The sequence below is a fragment of the Sminthopsis crassicaudata genome, chromosome 6, assembly GCF_048593235.1.
Source record: "Sminthopsis crassicaudata isolate SCR6 chromosome 6, ASM4859323v1, whole genome shotgun sequence".
Lineage (NCBI taxonomy): Eukaryota > Metazoa > Chordata > Mammalia > Dasyuromorphia > Dasyuridae > Sminthopsis > Sminthopsis crassicaudata.
This window is the reverse complement of record NC_133622.1, coordinates 32,453,066-32,470,724: the sequence shown is the minus strand read 5'-3', so window position 1 is coordinate 32,470,724 and position 17,659 is coordinate 32,453,066. Positions and strand designations below refer to the sequence as shown.

Sequence of the window (17,659 nt, the reverse complement as noted above, 5' to 3'; positions counted from 1 at the left end):
GGCTAGCAGCTTCTCTGGCCCGAGGCCTGCTTGTAATCAGATTTCGGAGGGATCTATGCAAAACCAGCACAGTCCAGATAAGAGCTCCAAGAAAAATAAATAAATAAATGAAATCTGAATTTGAATCGGTTTTTTTTATGAATTGCAACCAGGTGGCAAAGCGTAGTTAAGAAACCCACGATTTGCTGAAATGTATTCCTTATTCCATGGCATCTTAGCATCTCACTTAAAAACAAAAGGGTGTTTTTCCCTTCCATTGGATATTCAAAATCAGAGTGTAAGTTTGTTCTTTCACTGGCTGGTCAATATCTTAGCCACAGTGAAATAGTTTATATTTAGAGGTGAAGGAAAGTAAAAAAAAAGAAAGAAAGAAATCAACCTTCTTTATTTATTTATTTATTTATTAATCCTGAGGTTAAAGTGCACGAGGACTCAATGGTCTGCTCCCTTCCTGCGCCAGGCCCGAGGCCGGTTTCAGATCTTCCCGCTGACTTTGGGGTCTCCCTGGCTGACGGAGAGCAGGCGGCTGGGAAGCCTCAGGCCGGGCGCACCCGCCTGCGGTGCAGGGCTCCCAGGTTAAAGCCTCCAGAAGCCGGCCGCCCTCTGCTTCCCTCGGAACCTGTTGCTCCAGGTCGGGCAGGGAGGCCAAGCTCTTTTTGGCTGGTGCAGCTGCAGCCTGAGAGTCCCCGGGGTGCGTGCAGCTGGAGGAAAGGGGGTGCTTCCTCTCCAGCACAATGGGTGCCTTTGCTGTAGAAACCATCCTGCGCACCCTCTTCCCTTCTTCAGGCCAGTCCAGACTTTTCACCCCCAGAGGCCCGGTCCCACTTGTTCCCCAGCTCTCCTTTCTCACCCGCCGCCCCCAAACAGCCTCCCGCAGCAACCAGAAGCCTGGCGCGAGCCCGGACCCGGGAGGTCCGTTCCATCGGCTCGGAAAGCAAAAGGAGGGGTGGGAAGGAAACTGCAAGGTTTGAAGTGAAGGGTGGAGCGGTTTCTCTCACCGCAGTGTAATAGACTAATTGAATTGGGCAGGGCAGACTAGGTGGGCGGAGGAATACCGAGGGCTGGACGGCCCCCGCGCGCGGCGCGCATTGGCTGCCTCGGCCTCCCCCTCCTCGTGGACGGTGGTACAGTCCTGAGCGAGGTGGGCGGCTCTCGGCGGCCGGGCTGGGAGCCGCCAGTAGAGCTGCCGGGGCTGCTGCCAGCCCTCGCCCCCTCCCTTTCCTTTCGGGCTGCTGCAGCCTGAGCGCGAGCGCGGAGGCGCCGCTGGAGCTCGGAGCGAGCCCGTGCCGCCGGGCTGCAGCGCCTGCTCCTGCTCGCCGGCCCAGGCAGCTCCGCCGAGGCGGCGGCAGCGGCAGCCGAGGCGGGGAGGGCGCGCGGGGGGCGCGGGGGATGGTCTGGGAGCCTGCGGAGGAGACCGCGCGGCGCCCCGAGATCCCGGGCTAGGAGGCGGGGAACCTTCGGAGCCGAGGCGGCGGCCTCGGGGCGGTGACAGGTGCAGAGCCCGGCAGACCCGGAGGGAGAGCGGCCCGGCCGGCGGGACCCACCTGCAGCCGCCGCGATGCCCACCATGCGGAGGACCGTGTCCGAGATCCGCTCCCGGGCCGAGGGTGAGTAGCCGCCGCAGCAGCGGAGGGCGACGGCCGTCCGGCTCCCGAGCCCGGGGGTGCAGCTGCCGCTCGGAGCTTGCGGCAGCCCTGCCTGCAGCCGAAGCACGAGCTGGGGACCGGCGGGGGTGGGGAGGAGGGGATGTGGGCGGGGGAGGGGAGCGGGGCTGGGGAGGGGGATGCAGATGCCCTTTGCAAAATGCCCTTCTCCCCCCGCGGCACACTCATCACCTCTGCCCGCAGTGCTTCCTCTTTTCCCTCCCACCTCCTCTGCCCTAACACTGTCTCCTCTCTCTCACCTCCATTTCCCCCTCCTCACCACCTGTTCCCCCTCCCCATCACCTCTGTTTACCCCCTCCCCATCACCTGTTTCCCCTCCCCATCACCTCCATTTACCTTCTCCCCATCATGTTTCCCCCTCCCCATCATTTCTATTTACCTTCTCCCCATCACCTGTTTTCCCCATCACCTGTTTTCCCCCTCCCCATCACCTGTTTTCCCCCTCCCCATCACCTCTGTTTTCCCCCTCCCCATCACCTGTTTTCCCCCTCCCCATCACCTCTGTTCCTCCTCCCCATCACCTGTTTCCCCTCCCCATCACCTCCATTTACCTTCTCCCCATCACCTCCATTTACCTTCTCCCCATCATGTTTCCCCCTCCCCATCATTTCTATTTACCTTCTCCCCATCACCTGTTTTCCCCATCACCTGTTTTCCCCCTCCCCATCACCTGTTTTCCCCCTCCCCATCACCTCTGTTTTCCCCCTCCCCATCACCTGTTTTCCCCCTCCCCATCACCTCTGTTCCTCCTCCCCATCACCTGTTTCCCCTCCCCATCATTTCTATTTACCTTCTCCCCATCACCTGTTTTCCCCCTCCCCATCACCTCTGTTTTCCCCTCCCCATCACCTCTGTTTTCCCCTCCCCATCACCTGTTTTCCCCCTCCCCATCACCTCTGTTTTCCCCCTCCCCATCACCTCTGTTTTCCCCCTCCCCATCACCTGTTTTCCCCCCTCCTCATCACCTCTGTTTACCCCCTCCCCATCACCTCTGTTTTCCCCTTCCCCATCACCTCTGTTTTCCCCCTCCCCATCACCTCTGTTCCTCCTCCCCATCACCTGTTTTCCCCCTCCCCATCACCTCTGTTTTCCCCCTCCCCATCACCTCTGTTTTCCCCCTCCCCATCACCTGTTTTCCCCCCTCCCCATCACCTCTGTTTTCCCCCTCCCCATCACCTCTGTTTTCCCCCTCCCCATCACCTGTTTTCCCCCCTCCCCATCACCTCTGTTTTCCCCCTCCCCATCACCTCTGTTTTCCCCCTCCCCATCACCTCTGTTTTCCCCCTCCCCATCACCTCTGTTTTCCCCCTCCCCATCACCTCTGTTTTCCCCCTCCCCATCACCTCTTCTCTATCCTCCTTTGGGTCAGAGAAATTGGCCGCACCTTCTCTGCTCATTTTTTTTTCTCTTTCGTGGTTCTTCTTTGGCCACGAACCCATAGCTCGTGTGGTTTCCAGGGCGAGAGCCCTAGTGCCGCCCCTGCAGCACTTGTGCCCACGTAGTCCCCCAGCCTCCTCCTCCCTCTCCCAGCCCCAGAGCCACACACATGCACCATCGCGGCCCCCTTCCCCCGGGCTCAGACATCTGGAGGCCGCAGACCCCTTACGCCCCTTAGCCCCGTTTCTGCAGCTGCAGGGAGCCGCACCTTTGCGGCGGGGCTGGCAGCAGCCCCTTTGCCACTGTAGACAGAGCGGCTGCCGGCCGGTTCTGTTGTTAGAGAACCACGGCCCGTTGGTTCGCTCTTCCTCCTTACAGACAGGTTTGGGTTTATCAGTTTGGGGCCTGCTGACCCGTCACTTCTGTAAGGAGGAAGTTGCTTTCTCCCTGACCCGGGGCCAGCTGTTGAATTTTACTATCCACACTTGTTAGCGCCGAGCAACAGGAGATAGATTCCGCCCGTGTCTTTGCAGCAAAACCGAGCTATATGTGTACCTGAATTTTTTGACTCAGGATGTGACAGATTCACATTTGTATGTGTTTACTATCACAGAGCAGCATGCAGTTAAAGAAATGCTCGATGCCATTAAATTATTATTATTTTTTAGTGTGAAACATGGTGAAGCGATAGTTAAACATGAAGTGGTCAAAATAAATAGCAAGAAATAACATAAGAATACACAAATATAGCACTTTAAAGAGCAGGCTTCACAAAAACCCCGTGGTGCTTAATGAAAATATTGTTACCTCCAATTTACAAATGAGGAAAATGAGATGTGCCTATGGAGGTCTTGGCCACTATCACTCAGCTGACTAGCAAATATCAGGGCTCGTTTTCAGACCAACTTGGGTTTTCTGACCCTAAATCTAGATTTCTTTTGACTCTACAAATTTTCTTCTAAAGTGGAACTGATTGACAGATAAGAAAAGTCAGGAGTTGGAGCTCATATTCCTAGTTCTATATTAATTAATCATATGTTCACTCAAATGCTTCTGCTAATAGCATTTTATTAGAATGTTGTATTCCTTTATTATTATTATTATTTTAATAGTTTTTATTTACCAGATATATGCATGGGTAATTTTCCAGCACTGAAAATTGCCAAACCTTTTGTTTTAATTTTTCCCCTCCCCCCCCATGGCAGGTTGACCAATACATGTTAAATATGTTAGAGTATAAATTAAATACAATATGTGTATACATGTCCTAACAGTTATTTTGCTGTACAAAAAGAATCGGACTTTGAAATAGTGTACCATTAGCCTGTGAAGGAAATCCAAAATGCAGGCGGACAAAATTAGAGGGATTGGGAATTCTATGTAGTGGTTCATAGTCATCTTCCAGAGTTCTTTTGCTAAAGCAAAATTAAAAAAAAAAAAATTGTGTTTTCCTTGCATAGTGTCATAAACTGACAGTCTTTCTATACATTTCTTGAAGTGTTTCCTAGAGCACAAAAGAGAAAACTAGGATTTTTCAACATAAAATTTTACCCATCTTTGGATTTTTATATGACCTGCATTTCAGCAATATTCATTTGTCTTCTCCCTCTCAGAAAGCCATTCATTGTAAGAAAAGTTTAGCAAAACCAATGAACGTATGGAAAAAAAAAAATATATATATATATATATATCTGACATTATATGCAGTGTTCCATATTGCTTCTACTAAAGAAGCTAAGAAGTACTTTGTCTTAAGTTGAAAACACTCTTGGTTATTTCAATTTCACCATATTCAGGATTTGATTGTTTTATTATTGTTGTTTGCATTTACAATATAATATCTTATATGCTGTTTTCCTTGTTCTGCATATTTCATTTTGCATCAGTTCATAAGTCTTCTCATGTTTCTCTATACTTTTCATATTTTTGTGATATTCTATTATATTCACATAACTTTGTTAGCTACTTCCCCTCCGCCCCAATTCTTTGATGCTACACAAAGTGCTTCTAATAGTTTGATATTTACAAGGCCTTGCTCTTTATCATTAATCTTATTGGGTTCTCTACTTAGTAGTTGGATCTAGGATGAGATAGGAAAGATAAGTGATAAGGGCTGTAGGAGTATTGATTCCAGTAACATGAACTGCTAGGTAACCTATATATGGGAACAAGAAGGTGAGAAACAGACCAGAAAATGCTGGGAACATAAAAGCTATGTCTGCAGGATTTGAGGAGGTAAAATTTAATTACAGGTTAACAGAGTTTGGAAAGGACAATAATAATATTACTAATTTGCTAATTAGTATACCTCAATTTAGGTATTATTTTTGAGTTATTATTGAATTGTTATTTATTAATTGATACCAAAGTGTCAGATTTTAAGGTAAAGGCCTACTTTAAATCTTCTGCTCTGGTTTAATCCTTAATATCTGTGAACTACACTGAATATCAAAGTGCCCACATGGGATTGTAAGCACAGCCTGAGACCAATTAGGTAAAGTGAGTTAGGTAAGTTTGAGATTTACAGAGTAAAGTTCAAAAAATGAATGGATTAACTGATAGGAGGGTGCTGCTGTCTCTGAAGATCAGATTTTGAGGGTGGCTTTCTTTCTCCATGTAAAAAAGGGCAAATAGTAAGATTTCCAGGTAAGCCTTGGTTTTCTGGTAGATGGCCAGCTGGCATAAATGAAGATAATTTGGAAGTCATTCTGGTAGTTCATGCATGGGAAATAATGTTCAGACCAAGAACAGTGACAGTTGGGTATGAAGAAAGAGGGAGAGAAACATTATGAAAGAAATAATGACAATTTGAAACAGATTGACTCATCTGTCTTTTTCCTCTTCTACAAAGAAGAGTTCAAGATTTTAAGCCTGATGTCTTGGTGATTACAATTTCACCATATTCAGGATTTGATTGTTTGGCAAGGACAATGATTTCAGGTTTTTAGCTTGAGGTGGTTAATCAAATTCTGAAGGCCCCTGGAAATCAGAGTCAGAATCAGAGATCTGAACATCATGAGCCTAAAGAAAAGAGTTAAAATCATTAAAACAGATGAGTTACTTGAGAGGAGAGAGTATAGTGTGAAGGAGAAAGAAGTTGAAGACTAATGCCAAAGTAGAACAGAATAAAGAATGAAATCTGGAGAAAATACCTCGTAAGTTATTGGAGAGCCATAGATATTTAACAATTCTATCAGTCAATCAACATTCATTAAAAAAAAAAAAATTAAAGATAATCCCTTTCCTCAAGGAATTCACAATCTAATGGGGGATATTTGCAAACAAATATAAACCACCAATCTGTATACAGGATAAATAAAAAGTAATTAACAGAGGGAAGGCTCTAAGACTAAAATGGTTTGGGAAAGGCTTTCTGCCAAAGATGGGATTTTAGTTGGGAAGCCAAGGAGGTCAGTAGGGAAAATTAAGGAAGGAGAGTTTTCCAGGCATGGGAGACAGCCAGAGAAAATGCCTGGAGTCAAGAAATGGGATTGTCTTGTTTGTGGAAGGGCCAGGAGACCATTGTCCCAGAAGACTGTCTGGGGGGAAGTGGAAGAAGCATAGAAGAGTCACAGCATTTTGGGGCTAGAAAGAACTTTCAAGATCAGTCACCCCAGAAATAAGAAAGAATTGGGCCCAGAAAGGCTAGTTAATTTGTCCAAGTTTATATAGTGACAGAGTTGACTTTCCAACCTTGAAAACCAGTTTTCTTCCTACTATGGTAATCTGCCACACAATGGAAAGTAAAATGTTATACAGTCCAAGGGAGCGAGGTTTCAGAATAAGAGTTTACAGATCTAGATATCAAGGATATCACATTTCATTGTACCAATAAGTTATATAAACCACTCCATGTTTTCAAAAAGGACTATTCTTTAAGCCTCCCAACTTGGTGTTCTGTTTTTAATACCCTGATAGCTGGGAAATCTAAAAGTTTTAATATTTTATGAACATAGTATTGCATTTTTGTGTTCTAATGAGCCATCAAGGTGATTATATTCCTTAAACTACATATAAGTCAAAGTTAAGTCTGTGAAATTGCCTTGAGACTGGCCAGACACTAAAAAAGACACAAGGTTCTAGCATTTTAAAAACTTTCATGACAGTATCATACATTATACATGTTCCAAACACAGGAAAATTCAAAAACAGGCACACGCTGAATGAATAGTATGTCTGCCCAGTGTTATAGTGCTGAAATACAAACAACTCTTTATGTGGAAACATATTTCAAGTAGAATTGTTCTAAGTATAGTAATCATTTCCCAAATTGTTTCTGCTGCTCAGTGATAAAGAGAAGGGGAAGGGAGTGAGGAGGAAGCTTACTATGCATCAGATACTACTCCAGGCATTTTAAAAATTATCTCATTTGATCCTTACAATAACCTTGTGGGCTAGATGGTATGATCCTCATTTGACAGTTGAGGAAACTAGGGTAGATAAAGGCTAATTGACTTGGCCAGGAGCGTACAGCTAATGTGTATCTGAAGCCAAATTTGCACCATCTTGTTGAGCTTCATAAAGCAAATATAAAGAATGAAATAGCCTTATTTTGTTAGCTTTCTTAGGGTCAGGTATGAAAAACAGCAATAAATAATCCAAGAGTCAAGAGCAATCATTTGTAATGATCAAAGAATAAAGTGGGTAGAATTTTATATGTATATAAAATATATATATATGTATATAAAATATATATATATATATATTTATATATGCGTGTGTGTGTCTATACATATGTTATGTAAAATGTGTGTATTATTTACATATATATATATGGAAGAAAATGGATTATTCTGCAGGTGAAAAGAGAGGGAATTAGTATCTATATATAGGCCCTTCTATATGCTAAGCATTTTGGTAAATACGAAGTAGGTACTATTATTATTGCTATTTTACAATTGGGGAAATTGAGGCAAACAGGTTAAGTGACTTTCCCAGGGTCACCCATCAAGTAAGAATCTGTGTTTGGATTTGAATTCAAACCTGGTTCCCTTTCCAGTGAACCACTTAGATGCATTGAGAAGGGATAGTAATTAAAGTCAATTCCCATTGTGTTCTTTTTACCTAATTGTGTTCTTTTAAACAAATAGAGAAGTTAGGAAAGAGTATTCAAGTTAGAAATTACTTCATATTACCAATACATAAGACTACAGAATAAAATTGAGTCATCCTACCTTACTTAGCTTTGGAAAGATCAGCTGCAAGAGAAGCAAGCTCATATAGATTTCCTAATCCAGAGTCCATCTCCAATTTTGTCATATCACAAAGCAGCCTAAGCAGAGTAATTTTTCAAAGAATTTGCTTAAAGAAATTGCTTAAAGAAAGGTCTTTTTTTTTCTTTTAGTTTATAGAATGTTAGCAGGCTGGGAATGTGCTATCATTGTTAATAGAATATGATGTATACTAGAACAGAATATGTCTCTACCTGGAATGCAAGTTTTAACTAGTTACTTCATAAAATATACTGGGCAAAACAACAAAGCTATTGCTATATAGAGGATCTTTGAAAAACATGAATGTTGTAGACCAGTGTAATAGCTAACTAGAGACTTGTTTAAAACATGTATACTCTCTTCCTAGCTGTGTGATCCTGGGCAAGTCATTTAACCCCAATTGCCTATGCAAACAAAACATATATATCCTTAAGAAATTATTTGGGGGGCTCAGTCCCCAGAGCATCAGTCCTGGCTATATGATCCTAACCCCAATTGCCTCCAAAAATGAAAGGAAGAAAGAAAAAAGATAGTATAAATCAGTAATTATCATTCCTTCATTGAAACTTCTTTGTAAAATATCAAGTGATATATAAACCTTAGCAATCATTTGTAATCTTAATAAGTAAATAGAATTTATAAAATGGAGGTGGGGAAAGGAAGGAAGAAAGAAAGAGGAAAAAAATTAGTTGGTGTACTAGAATTAATTCCTCATCATATAGTAAGCCTGTTCTTTTTTTTTTTTTTTTTGTTCTATTAGGTAATACTAGCTACTTAATAAGCATGATATCAGGGAAAAGGTAATTAGTGAAGAGGCAAGAACAAGGTTAAGTATTAGAAGAAATTGGAGGAAGGAAAAATCATTTCCTTCTGGGCAAATCAGAGAAGGTTTCTTGGCTCAAAGGGAATGTTAGTTAGGTGTTGAAGAGGGAAAAGCTTTAACAGAGATTGGAGGGAGTCCATACATCTATGGGAGAGGGCTTGAAATGTAAGCAGGAGGAGTATCAGGACTGGGAAGTACATCTAGCACATAGTAGGTGCTTAATAAGCATTTAGTGAAATGGAATGTTCCTTTGGCTGGAATATGAATATGTAGAGGAAAATAGTAAAAAGTAAGATTGAAAACTAGGTTGGTACCAACATGTGTAAGGTCTTCTGGGCTAGCATAAGACCCAACTTTATTTTGCAGGGGATGATTTGTTAATGAAGGTTTTTGAATGAAGATTCAAGTCTATATAAAACTTTTAAAGGTTTGCAAAAGACAAGGATATAAACCACAGAAAAGATGTGTTCAGAGCAGTGAGTTATGCAAATACTCAGGTATTTCTATAAAAACTGAAATTGGAGGAGAAACTCAAATTGCTGTTATATAGCCCTTCAAGCTGGAAGAGCTATGGCCCTAATTTGGGGGATGCCCCCCAGGGAATCTCCAAAAGGAAGCTACACAGTAGGAAGTTGGAAATCCAGTACTATAGCTCTGAGGAGTCCTATTCTCAGTAGAATGGAAGTTTACTGAGGGCAAGGACTTTTTTGTTTTGATCTTTGTAGCTCTGTTGCCTATGATATCCCCTTAAATGAATTTTTAATCGATTGGATTGTGTTTCCATAAGTGCAGGTTCTAGGGAGACTTATTTCAAAATTAGTGTTCAGAAATCTAAATGATGTCCTTTGGCATGTGCTCACATGTTAGGGCTCAGACAAGATCCCAGTATTCTTCAACGTGTTAAAAATATTTTAAAGTAACTCCATTTCTCAAAGTGAATTTATTAAGTATGGCTTTGCAGATGTGCTTCTCTGTTGGCAAAGGATTTTGCCCTTTAACTTTGTTCTTTAGAACAAAGCCCAGACATGCATATACTCTTATAAAAGTTTCATACCATAGAACTAATACTTAGGTACTGTAACCATTGGTGTAATCTTTATAGGACTACATGTAAATTTATAATTTCTATTGACGCCTGTTGTATTTGTATTACATTAAAAAGACTTTAAATAGATTTCATAAACATAACTTCTTTCCTAAAATAAACATCTTGTCCTATTTTTTATGTAAGCAGTCCAAAATTTTCAGATCAGAATCAAAATGCCTGTATCATTGTTAGAGCTTTTCAAGTATTATACTTTTACCTGTCAAAATCAATGTCATTTTAAAGATGATAAATATTTTTAAAAGATTCTTATGTTCCTAAATTATATATACAAGTATTAAATAAAAGGAAGTCTATTTAAATTCAACATTCAGAACTGTTGACTTGTCTGTTATTTTTTTAAATGTCTATTGATAGCAATTGGTTTTGACCATTTTTAAAATTTACTACTAAGTATATATGCAACCTAAATTCAACTTATTGAGCTATCGATTTCTATTAAAAATGGTAAAGGTTTTCAAAGGGGATATAACCTTTGTAATTTTTAAATAACTCCAATGAAACTTGGTATATGGATTGAAACTAAAGGAAAATGTCAAGAGAAAATGTCATTCTGTGGTCTTAAAAGAAAATGAAAATAGTAACCCATAACATTTTACACTAGTTTGAGATTGCATATTTACAAATAGTGCTTTAGAAATACCAGCAGACCTGTTTCATTCCAAATCCATGTGTTAGCCTTCCAATTTTTCCAGGGTTATCTGTCTTAGTTAGATCTCTTTTAAATCAAGATCTACAAATTCCTTTCCTGTTTATCAAATGAGATAATACTTTTGAAAAGTGTTTACCATAGTGCCTGGGATAGAGTAAGCACCATATAAATGCTTATTTCCTTTCCTCATCTGCCTTTTGCAGTTTTATGAAGCAGTACTAAATGTTAAAGGTTCTCTGGCTGAGGTGGTTCCCGAGCTTTTTCAATCTTATTATTTTAGCATCTGTTTTGTGTCACTTAAAATTCCCTAAGAAAAAATGATATTCAGTTGTTTTACTTCTTTCATTTCCTCTTTTTCATTATTACTAACTTGTTTAAACAGAGCTGCTTAGAGTCGTAAAGGCATCCAGTATCTGATTTCTCCTAATTTTTCACCTTCTATGACCTTTTATCTAAGCGGTTATCAGACTATATACATAAATGGGTTTATGAAGTAACTGTTAGGTATTTTCTAATTTTCTAGCTTTTTTTCTAATTGATTATCATACTATATACATAAATGGGTTTATGGAGTAACTGTTAGGTATTTTCTAATTTTCTAGCTTTTTTCTAATTGATTATCAGACTATATACATAAATGGGTTTATGAAGTAACTTATGTATTTTCTAATTTTTCAGCTTTTTTCTAATTGATTATCAAGACTATATACATAAATGGGTTTATGAAATAATTTATATATTTTCTAATATTTTATCTTTTTTCTAATTGATTATCAGACTATATACATAAATGGGTTTATGAAGTAACTGTTAGGTATTTTCTAATTTTCTAGCTTTTTTCTAATTGATTATCAGACTATATACATAAATGAGTTTATGAAGTAATTTATGTATTTTCTAATATTTTATCTTTTTTCTAATTGATTATCAGACTATATACATAAATGGGTTTATGAAGTAACTGTTATATTTATTTCCTGTTCACAGTGTAGTCAGTTTCATTTTTGTGGTTTGTGACCTCATTAATGTCTCCCAAAAGTGACCAAAATATTAGTAACTATTGACTAGTTGGCTAATTTCTTTTGTCCTTTAAAGCTTTATGAGATAAACTCCACATTTATCTAGGATATCCTTGATGAAACAGGATCATGCAGGTTTTTCAGGTAATATTCTAGAACAGATTACATTTTTATAGTTGCAAAATTGACAGTCAAGATCCCACCCACTTTACCTATTGTTTGCTGACTATTAAAAAAAAATTATTGGGTAGAGTAAAATGCTAGTTAGGTTTTCACATTTTCTTCCATGCATATATCAAAATGATACAACATTTTTGAAAGATATAATAACAGAGCTAACTTTGTTTGACAGCCCTCTCATTTTTGTATATCAAACTATGGAAACATGTGCCCACCAGAGGCTTGTCCCTTTCATGGAGGATGTCTAAAGCAGAAACCAAATGGCAGGATTCTTTATAGATAATGACCTCTTCTAGATACTCCTCCTTGCAGGTGATATTAGTCTGACTTCACCAAGCTGAGACACTGAGAATGGAGCCTCTTAAATGAGATCCCTAATCACAAAGAACTTCAGCCTAATTATTCACACACACAAAAAAAAATAATAAAGTATCCCTCTGTCCAAACATCGGTGTTTATATTTTGGGCAGATCTGTCTGTGCTTATGAGAATGAACTGGATGTAAAACTGAGCATGATGTTGGCAATGGGCTGACTGGCTTTTGAGGAATTAAGACCCATCTTTTTAATATCAGTATTTTCCTGATCATACCATGTGGCCATGAATCATGGGACATTATACTCTCTTAAGAATTAAAGTTGAAAGTTACCTATTGGGTAAAGTAGAAGAACACACTAAGTTGCAGAGGCTGCAACACATTCCTAACAAAGAATTACCTAGGAAGAGCAATATAAAAGTTATATCAGCCAGTCATATATTGAAAGGGAGACATAACCACTGGGCAGCTTTCATGCTTTCTTGGGATCTTCCCATTGTCATACTATCTCTAGAGAAAGAACCTCCGACATCTGAATGGATTTTTGTAAAAGATTTATGGGAAGAGAGAAACACAAGTCATATAAGATAAGAAGAAATGATTATATTGTAATCTATAGCCTTGGATGACACATGCTCATACATAATATCACAGATGGATCAAAGAAAGATTACCATATCCAGTTGCCTCATAACTGCTTTTTTCAAATCATTCTTTATATACAGGTAAAAAAGTTTTCAAGTCATCTACCAACCTTAGGTTTCTCCCATTTCTTGAGCATAAAGTACCTTTTCCAACATAATTTTTATCTTCCCTTATGCTTGATTTTTTTTCATTTAAATTGCTGATTATCAAATATATATATATATATATATGTATATGTGTGTATATATGTACACACACGTAGTTTGGAGGCTTTTGTAAAATTCTTTACATAATTTCTCTGTTTCATCCTTTGTAGTGGACATTGGCATTTAAGCCACAAATTATCCTCATGATGACCTGTTTGCTTATTTCTGGGCATAAAATAACTTGAGATAAAAGACAATATTCATATGTTTGTATATACGAATGTGGTAGATAGCTCAAAACAGGCTTTTGAGAGCTGATTATAAATTTTCAGTGTGAGAATTATACTTCAGAGACCAACAAAAGCTACAAGTCAAGGTTTAATTTATTGTTTTTTTGATTGTCTAAACTTAAGAAAAATGACAGTGATGCAGATTAAACTTGAAAATGTATTACTTTCCCCCACTGGAGAGCCAATGGTTAAACATTTCCCAACACATCCTTGTTTCTGACACATTTATAACAGTCATTATCTAGTTTTGGGGTCCAGCTCCAGTTATCAATACTGGTCCTCAATAATCTAGAAATGATTGCTTTTTGATCAGAGGTTGAATACATCCAGTGAGAACCATTAAAAAATTATTTTCCTGAAAAGTTGGAGAACTTTAAAGAAGCTTCAGACAGAAAATGTAGAAGAATAAAATTGTCCTTATCCCTCAACCAGACACCACAAAGAATAGAATGTACATTATAGGAAGAATATTATTAGAGAAAAATAATTAGATGAAATCACTTACGACATGCTTTTCAAATTTGCTGATGAATGACACAAAAATGGTCTCACTAATCTGTTGGATTACAGAACTAGGATCCAAACAATTTGGAATTTAAAATACTGTGTCCAGGTCCTGGTTGGGGAGGTATGGCTAGGAAGCGCTTCGTGGGGGAGAGGTTTAGGGATCCTAGTAGATTGAAAGCTCAGTATGAGCCAATATTGTGACATGATCATCTGAATTCTGTGGAGGCTGGATTGATAGCAGTGTGACATCCAAAATAAGAAGGGTGATAATCCCATTCTATTTGCTCTTCCCTTGTCAGATCACTTTGGAAGTATTCCGTTTTAAGTGTCATTTTAGGAAGGATATTGAAAAGCTGAACCTTTTACAAAAAGAAAAAAAATAAACAAAACCCAAAAAAAACTCTTGTCCAAATAAGGGAAACTGAGAGGAGACTTGAAATCATGTCCTATAAAGATAAAGTTGTAAAGAGTCCTCTGAGGAGAGGAGACTGTGAGAATATAATGGTTGCACAACCAATCAGATAGCAAGCCTATTAATTCTCCAGTAATAACTCTTGCATTTAACTCTCCTCCCTTCATACTGCCACGATGTAGTTGAGGCTCCATTACTTCTGTGGACTATTATAATAGCTTCTTCATTAAATCCCTGGCTTCAGTCTCTCCAATCCATCTTTTACATGATTGCCAAGATAATTTCCCTAATGTACAGGCTTGATTATTCTCCGGCCATTATTAAAATTTTTCAGTGCCTTGCTATTGCCTACATGCATAAAATAAAAATTCCCGATACTGACATTTAAGGCCCTCCTTAATCTGGTTTTAACCAATTTCCCAATCTTATTTCTTAATATTTCGCTTTATGTGCATTACAAATCAGTTAAATCATCCTGCTAGATGTTGACCTGTCATTTCCTCTCTCCTTGCAGTCATGCAAGTGTCTCTTGGGACTCAAATGGACCTCCTTCCCATTCTCATTATCAAAATACATTTCCTTCAAAGCTTAGCTCATAATGAATCCTCCATGAAACTTCCCCCATCCCCTAAACTAAAAAACATTCGCCCTTCGTTCCTTCCTCATGTTAGAGTTCTTTATTGAGATTTTACCTTTGCACCTATGAGATTCTGTCATGCACTTTAAGCCCCTCAAAGACTTGTCTTTTCTTAATTCTTTGGAGTATAGCACAGTGTCTTACATGTAGATTTAATTGTTATTGTTGCATTGGGTTGAGAAACTTGAATGGCGGTCATATGGAAAAGTAATTAGATTTGTTTTTCTAGATCTCCAGTGGGGTGAGGGTAGCAGAACAAAGAATTGTATATGGATGTTGCAAAAAAGACCAATTTTGCCTTTCTTTTTCTAAAGAAAGTTTCCTGATGATTAGAGTTGTCTAAAAGTGGAATGAGCTCAGTACTATAGAGAGTTTTCCTGTCAGGCCAAGGGTTAGAATATTAATTCTGCAAGAATACACCTCTGAAATTTATAACTTTACAAACAATGTCACAGGTCAACGCTGCTGGAAATATTTTTAAAAGGTGTTTGGAAAATCCTTTCTTGAACACATTTTTAAAATTTAATTTGAGAGAATGGAAAACCTTTGACTTCCTTTGCCTAATATTACACAATATTTTTTTCTTTATTCCTAATTCTGGAATATAGATTTTATTACAGAAGCTGGTCTTTGGCTGAATCTCAACTGAAAAGGTAGCAAAGCCTGCAGAAGGAAAAAAAAAACTCTTAATTTCTCTAGGTATTAAAATGAGTTTCCCTAAGGACTCCATTGCCAGATTCCCTACAGATTTCAGCTTCAGAGTTTGCCAACCATATTTCGGTCCTATTATAGTTGAGTTTTTTTGTTTGTTTGTTTCTTTGTTTTCAAGAGGTAGCTTGATGTATTGGATAGAAATCCTTAAACTTAGAGTGAAGAAGGACCTGAATTCAAGTCCTAACTTTAACATATATTTGTTATATAATCCTGGTGCATGTCTGTGTCCCTAGAAACTTTCTGAAATATATGTTATAGATCTGCATTATTATAAGGAGTTATCGGAGTGAGGTCCCTCTACCAATGTGTATCACAGATCTAGACACCTCCACCCTTCCCCAAGATGGTTATTAATATCTCCAGTCCAGGACAAAAATGATTAGTTTTCTTTAGAAATAGATATTGGGGAATATTTCCCTTACGTTCATTCAGAATAGTCTGTAGGTATGTATTCACTTTATGCTGGATGCTATGTAGCTTAGGTATAAGATTTCCAAAGGTGAAATAAAGACCCTTTTCCCTAAGAACTTTAAATCAAATGAAAAAGTACTAATTCATAAATAATAATTATAATACCAGTTAAAACAATCTAACCGTAAAGGAGAGGTCCAAGCAAAGTGTCTGAGGATTTGTATGCCCTCAGGGTCTGGGAAGTCATGTTTCTGATTAGTTATGAAATAAACCAATTCAGTGTTTCAGGTAAAACCAATCTTGTACTAGGTCTTTGTTGTATTGTTTAATTACTTCCTTATAAAGAGAGCACAGAAGTGACTTTGATGGGAGGAACTTCAACCAGTTGTTAAGGAAACCAAGTTTGAAAAAGGTCAATCTTACACAGTCCAGAATGTGAGATGAACAAGACCTGGGGGAGAATGAGACAACAGGAATTGATGTATCTCAGAGTAGTGAGATAAGTTGAAATGGTCCTTCTTATATGACTTTAAATCTATCATGTTACTTTTGATTTTCTATTTTACATTTGTCCATTTTCTACTGAATGTCAGTCAATAGAAAATCGATGGGTTTAATAAGAAACTGGAATACTTCTGAATTTAGCTTTCTAAAATGCAGGCGGGACGATGTCAAATTTCATTTCTACCATCATCAGTATCTATGCAATAAACTTCACTGACTCCCTATTTCTTCCAGAATTGAATTTGGTCTTCTCTATTTGGCTTTTAAACCCTGGTTCCTTCCTATATTTTCAGTTTTCTTGTTCTTTACTCCTTTCCACATACTATGTGATCCAGCTATGCAAACTTTTTTTGTACAGAATCTTCCATCTTCCAACTGTGTATTTTTCCCACATTTTAGTCTTTTTTATTTTAGGTTTTTCACCCCCATTTTTTATTCTTTTCTTTTAGTCCCCTATACTTAAATGTTCTTCCTTTTTACTCATCTCTACTTCCTCAATTCCGTGGATTCCTTCAAGGCTCTACTAAAATCCCATCTTCTATAAGATCTCCCCTTTACAATTCTCCTCCTTGTACTCTATGTGTGGGGTGCATGTGTGTAGCTGTGTTAATATATACACATATAGATTTTATATAGTCACAGTTTTTTTACACATCGTCTCTCCTCTTAGAATGTGGGCTCCTTGAGTGTCTGGACTGTGTTCTTATCTTCCTTTCTATCCCCAGCACAGTAACTGGCACGTAGTAGGTGATTAAGAAATGTTCCTTAATTGTTCTAACTCTTCTTCTTTGCTTTTCTTTAGTCTGATTCTTAAACAATTTAATTCAATAAGGATTTATTGAGAACTTGTATATTGAATATAGTGCACTTTTTAAGGATACCTCTGCAGTGATTGTAGTTGTACCTGCTTCTCTCTATCCTCTTCCCAGTCTTTCTTAAGTACATCATTCCTAATTATAGAAAACTTGGGAACATCTTTTCAAGGAGTAGAAATCCCATTTTTACAAAACCATTCTATGTAGCTATTCAGGAGTGTATTGTATG

The 17,659-nt window shown here is 39.0% G+C and overlaps 1 protein-coding gene across 4 annotated transcripts in view; it reads left to right on the top strand.

Annotated features, from left to right (window-relative positions):
• Nucleotides 1-1,418: 1,418 nt before the first annotated feature.
• The window catches only part of ATP8A1 (ATPase phospholipid transporting 8A1), a 249,302-nt gene continuing 233,061 nt past the window's right edge, over nucleotides 1,419-17,659 (top strand). For all 4 annotated transcript variants that reach the window (XM_074275001.1, XM_074274999.1, XM_074275000.1 and 1 more), the window contains exon 1: nucleotides 1,419-1,607. In XM_074275001.1, the coding sequence (XP_074131102.1) occupies nucleotides 1,559-1,607 (49 nt within the window). In that variant the 5' untranslated portion in view covers nucleotides 1,419-1,558. The remainder of the gene's footprint in view (nucleotides 1,608-17,659) is intronic.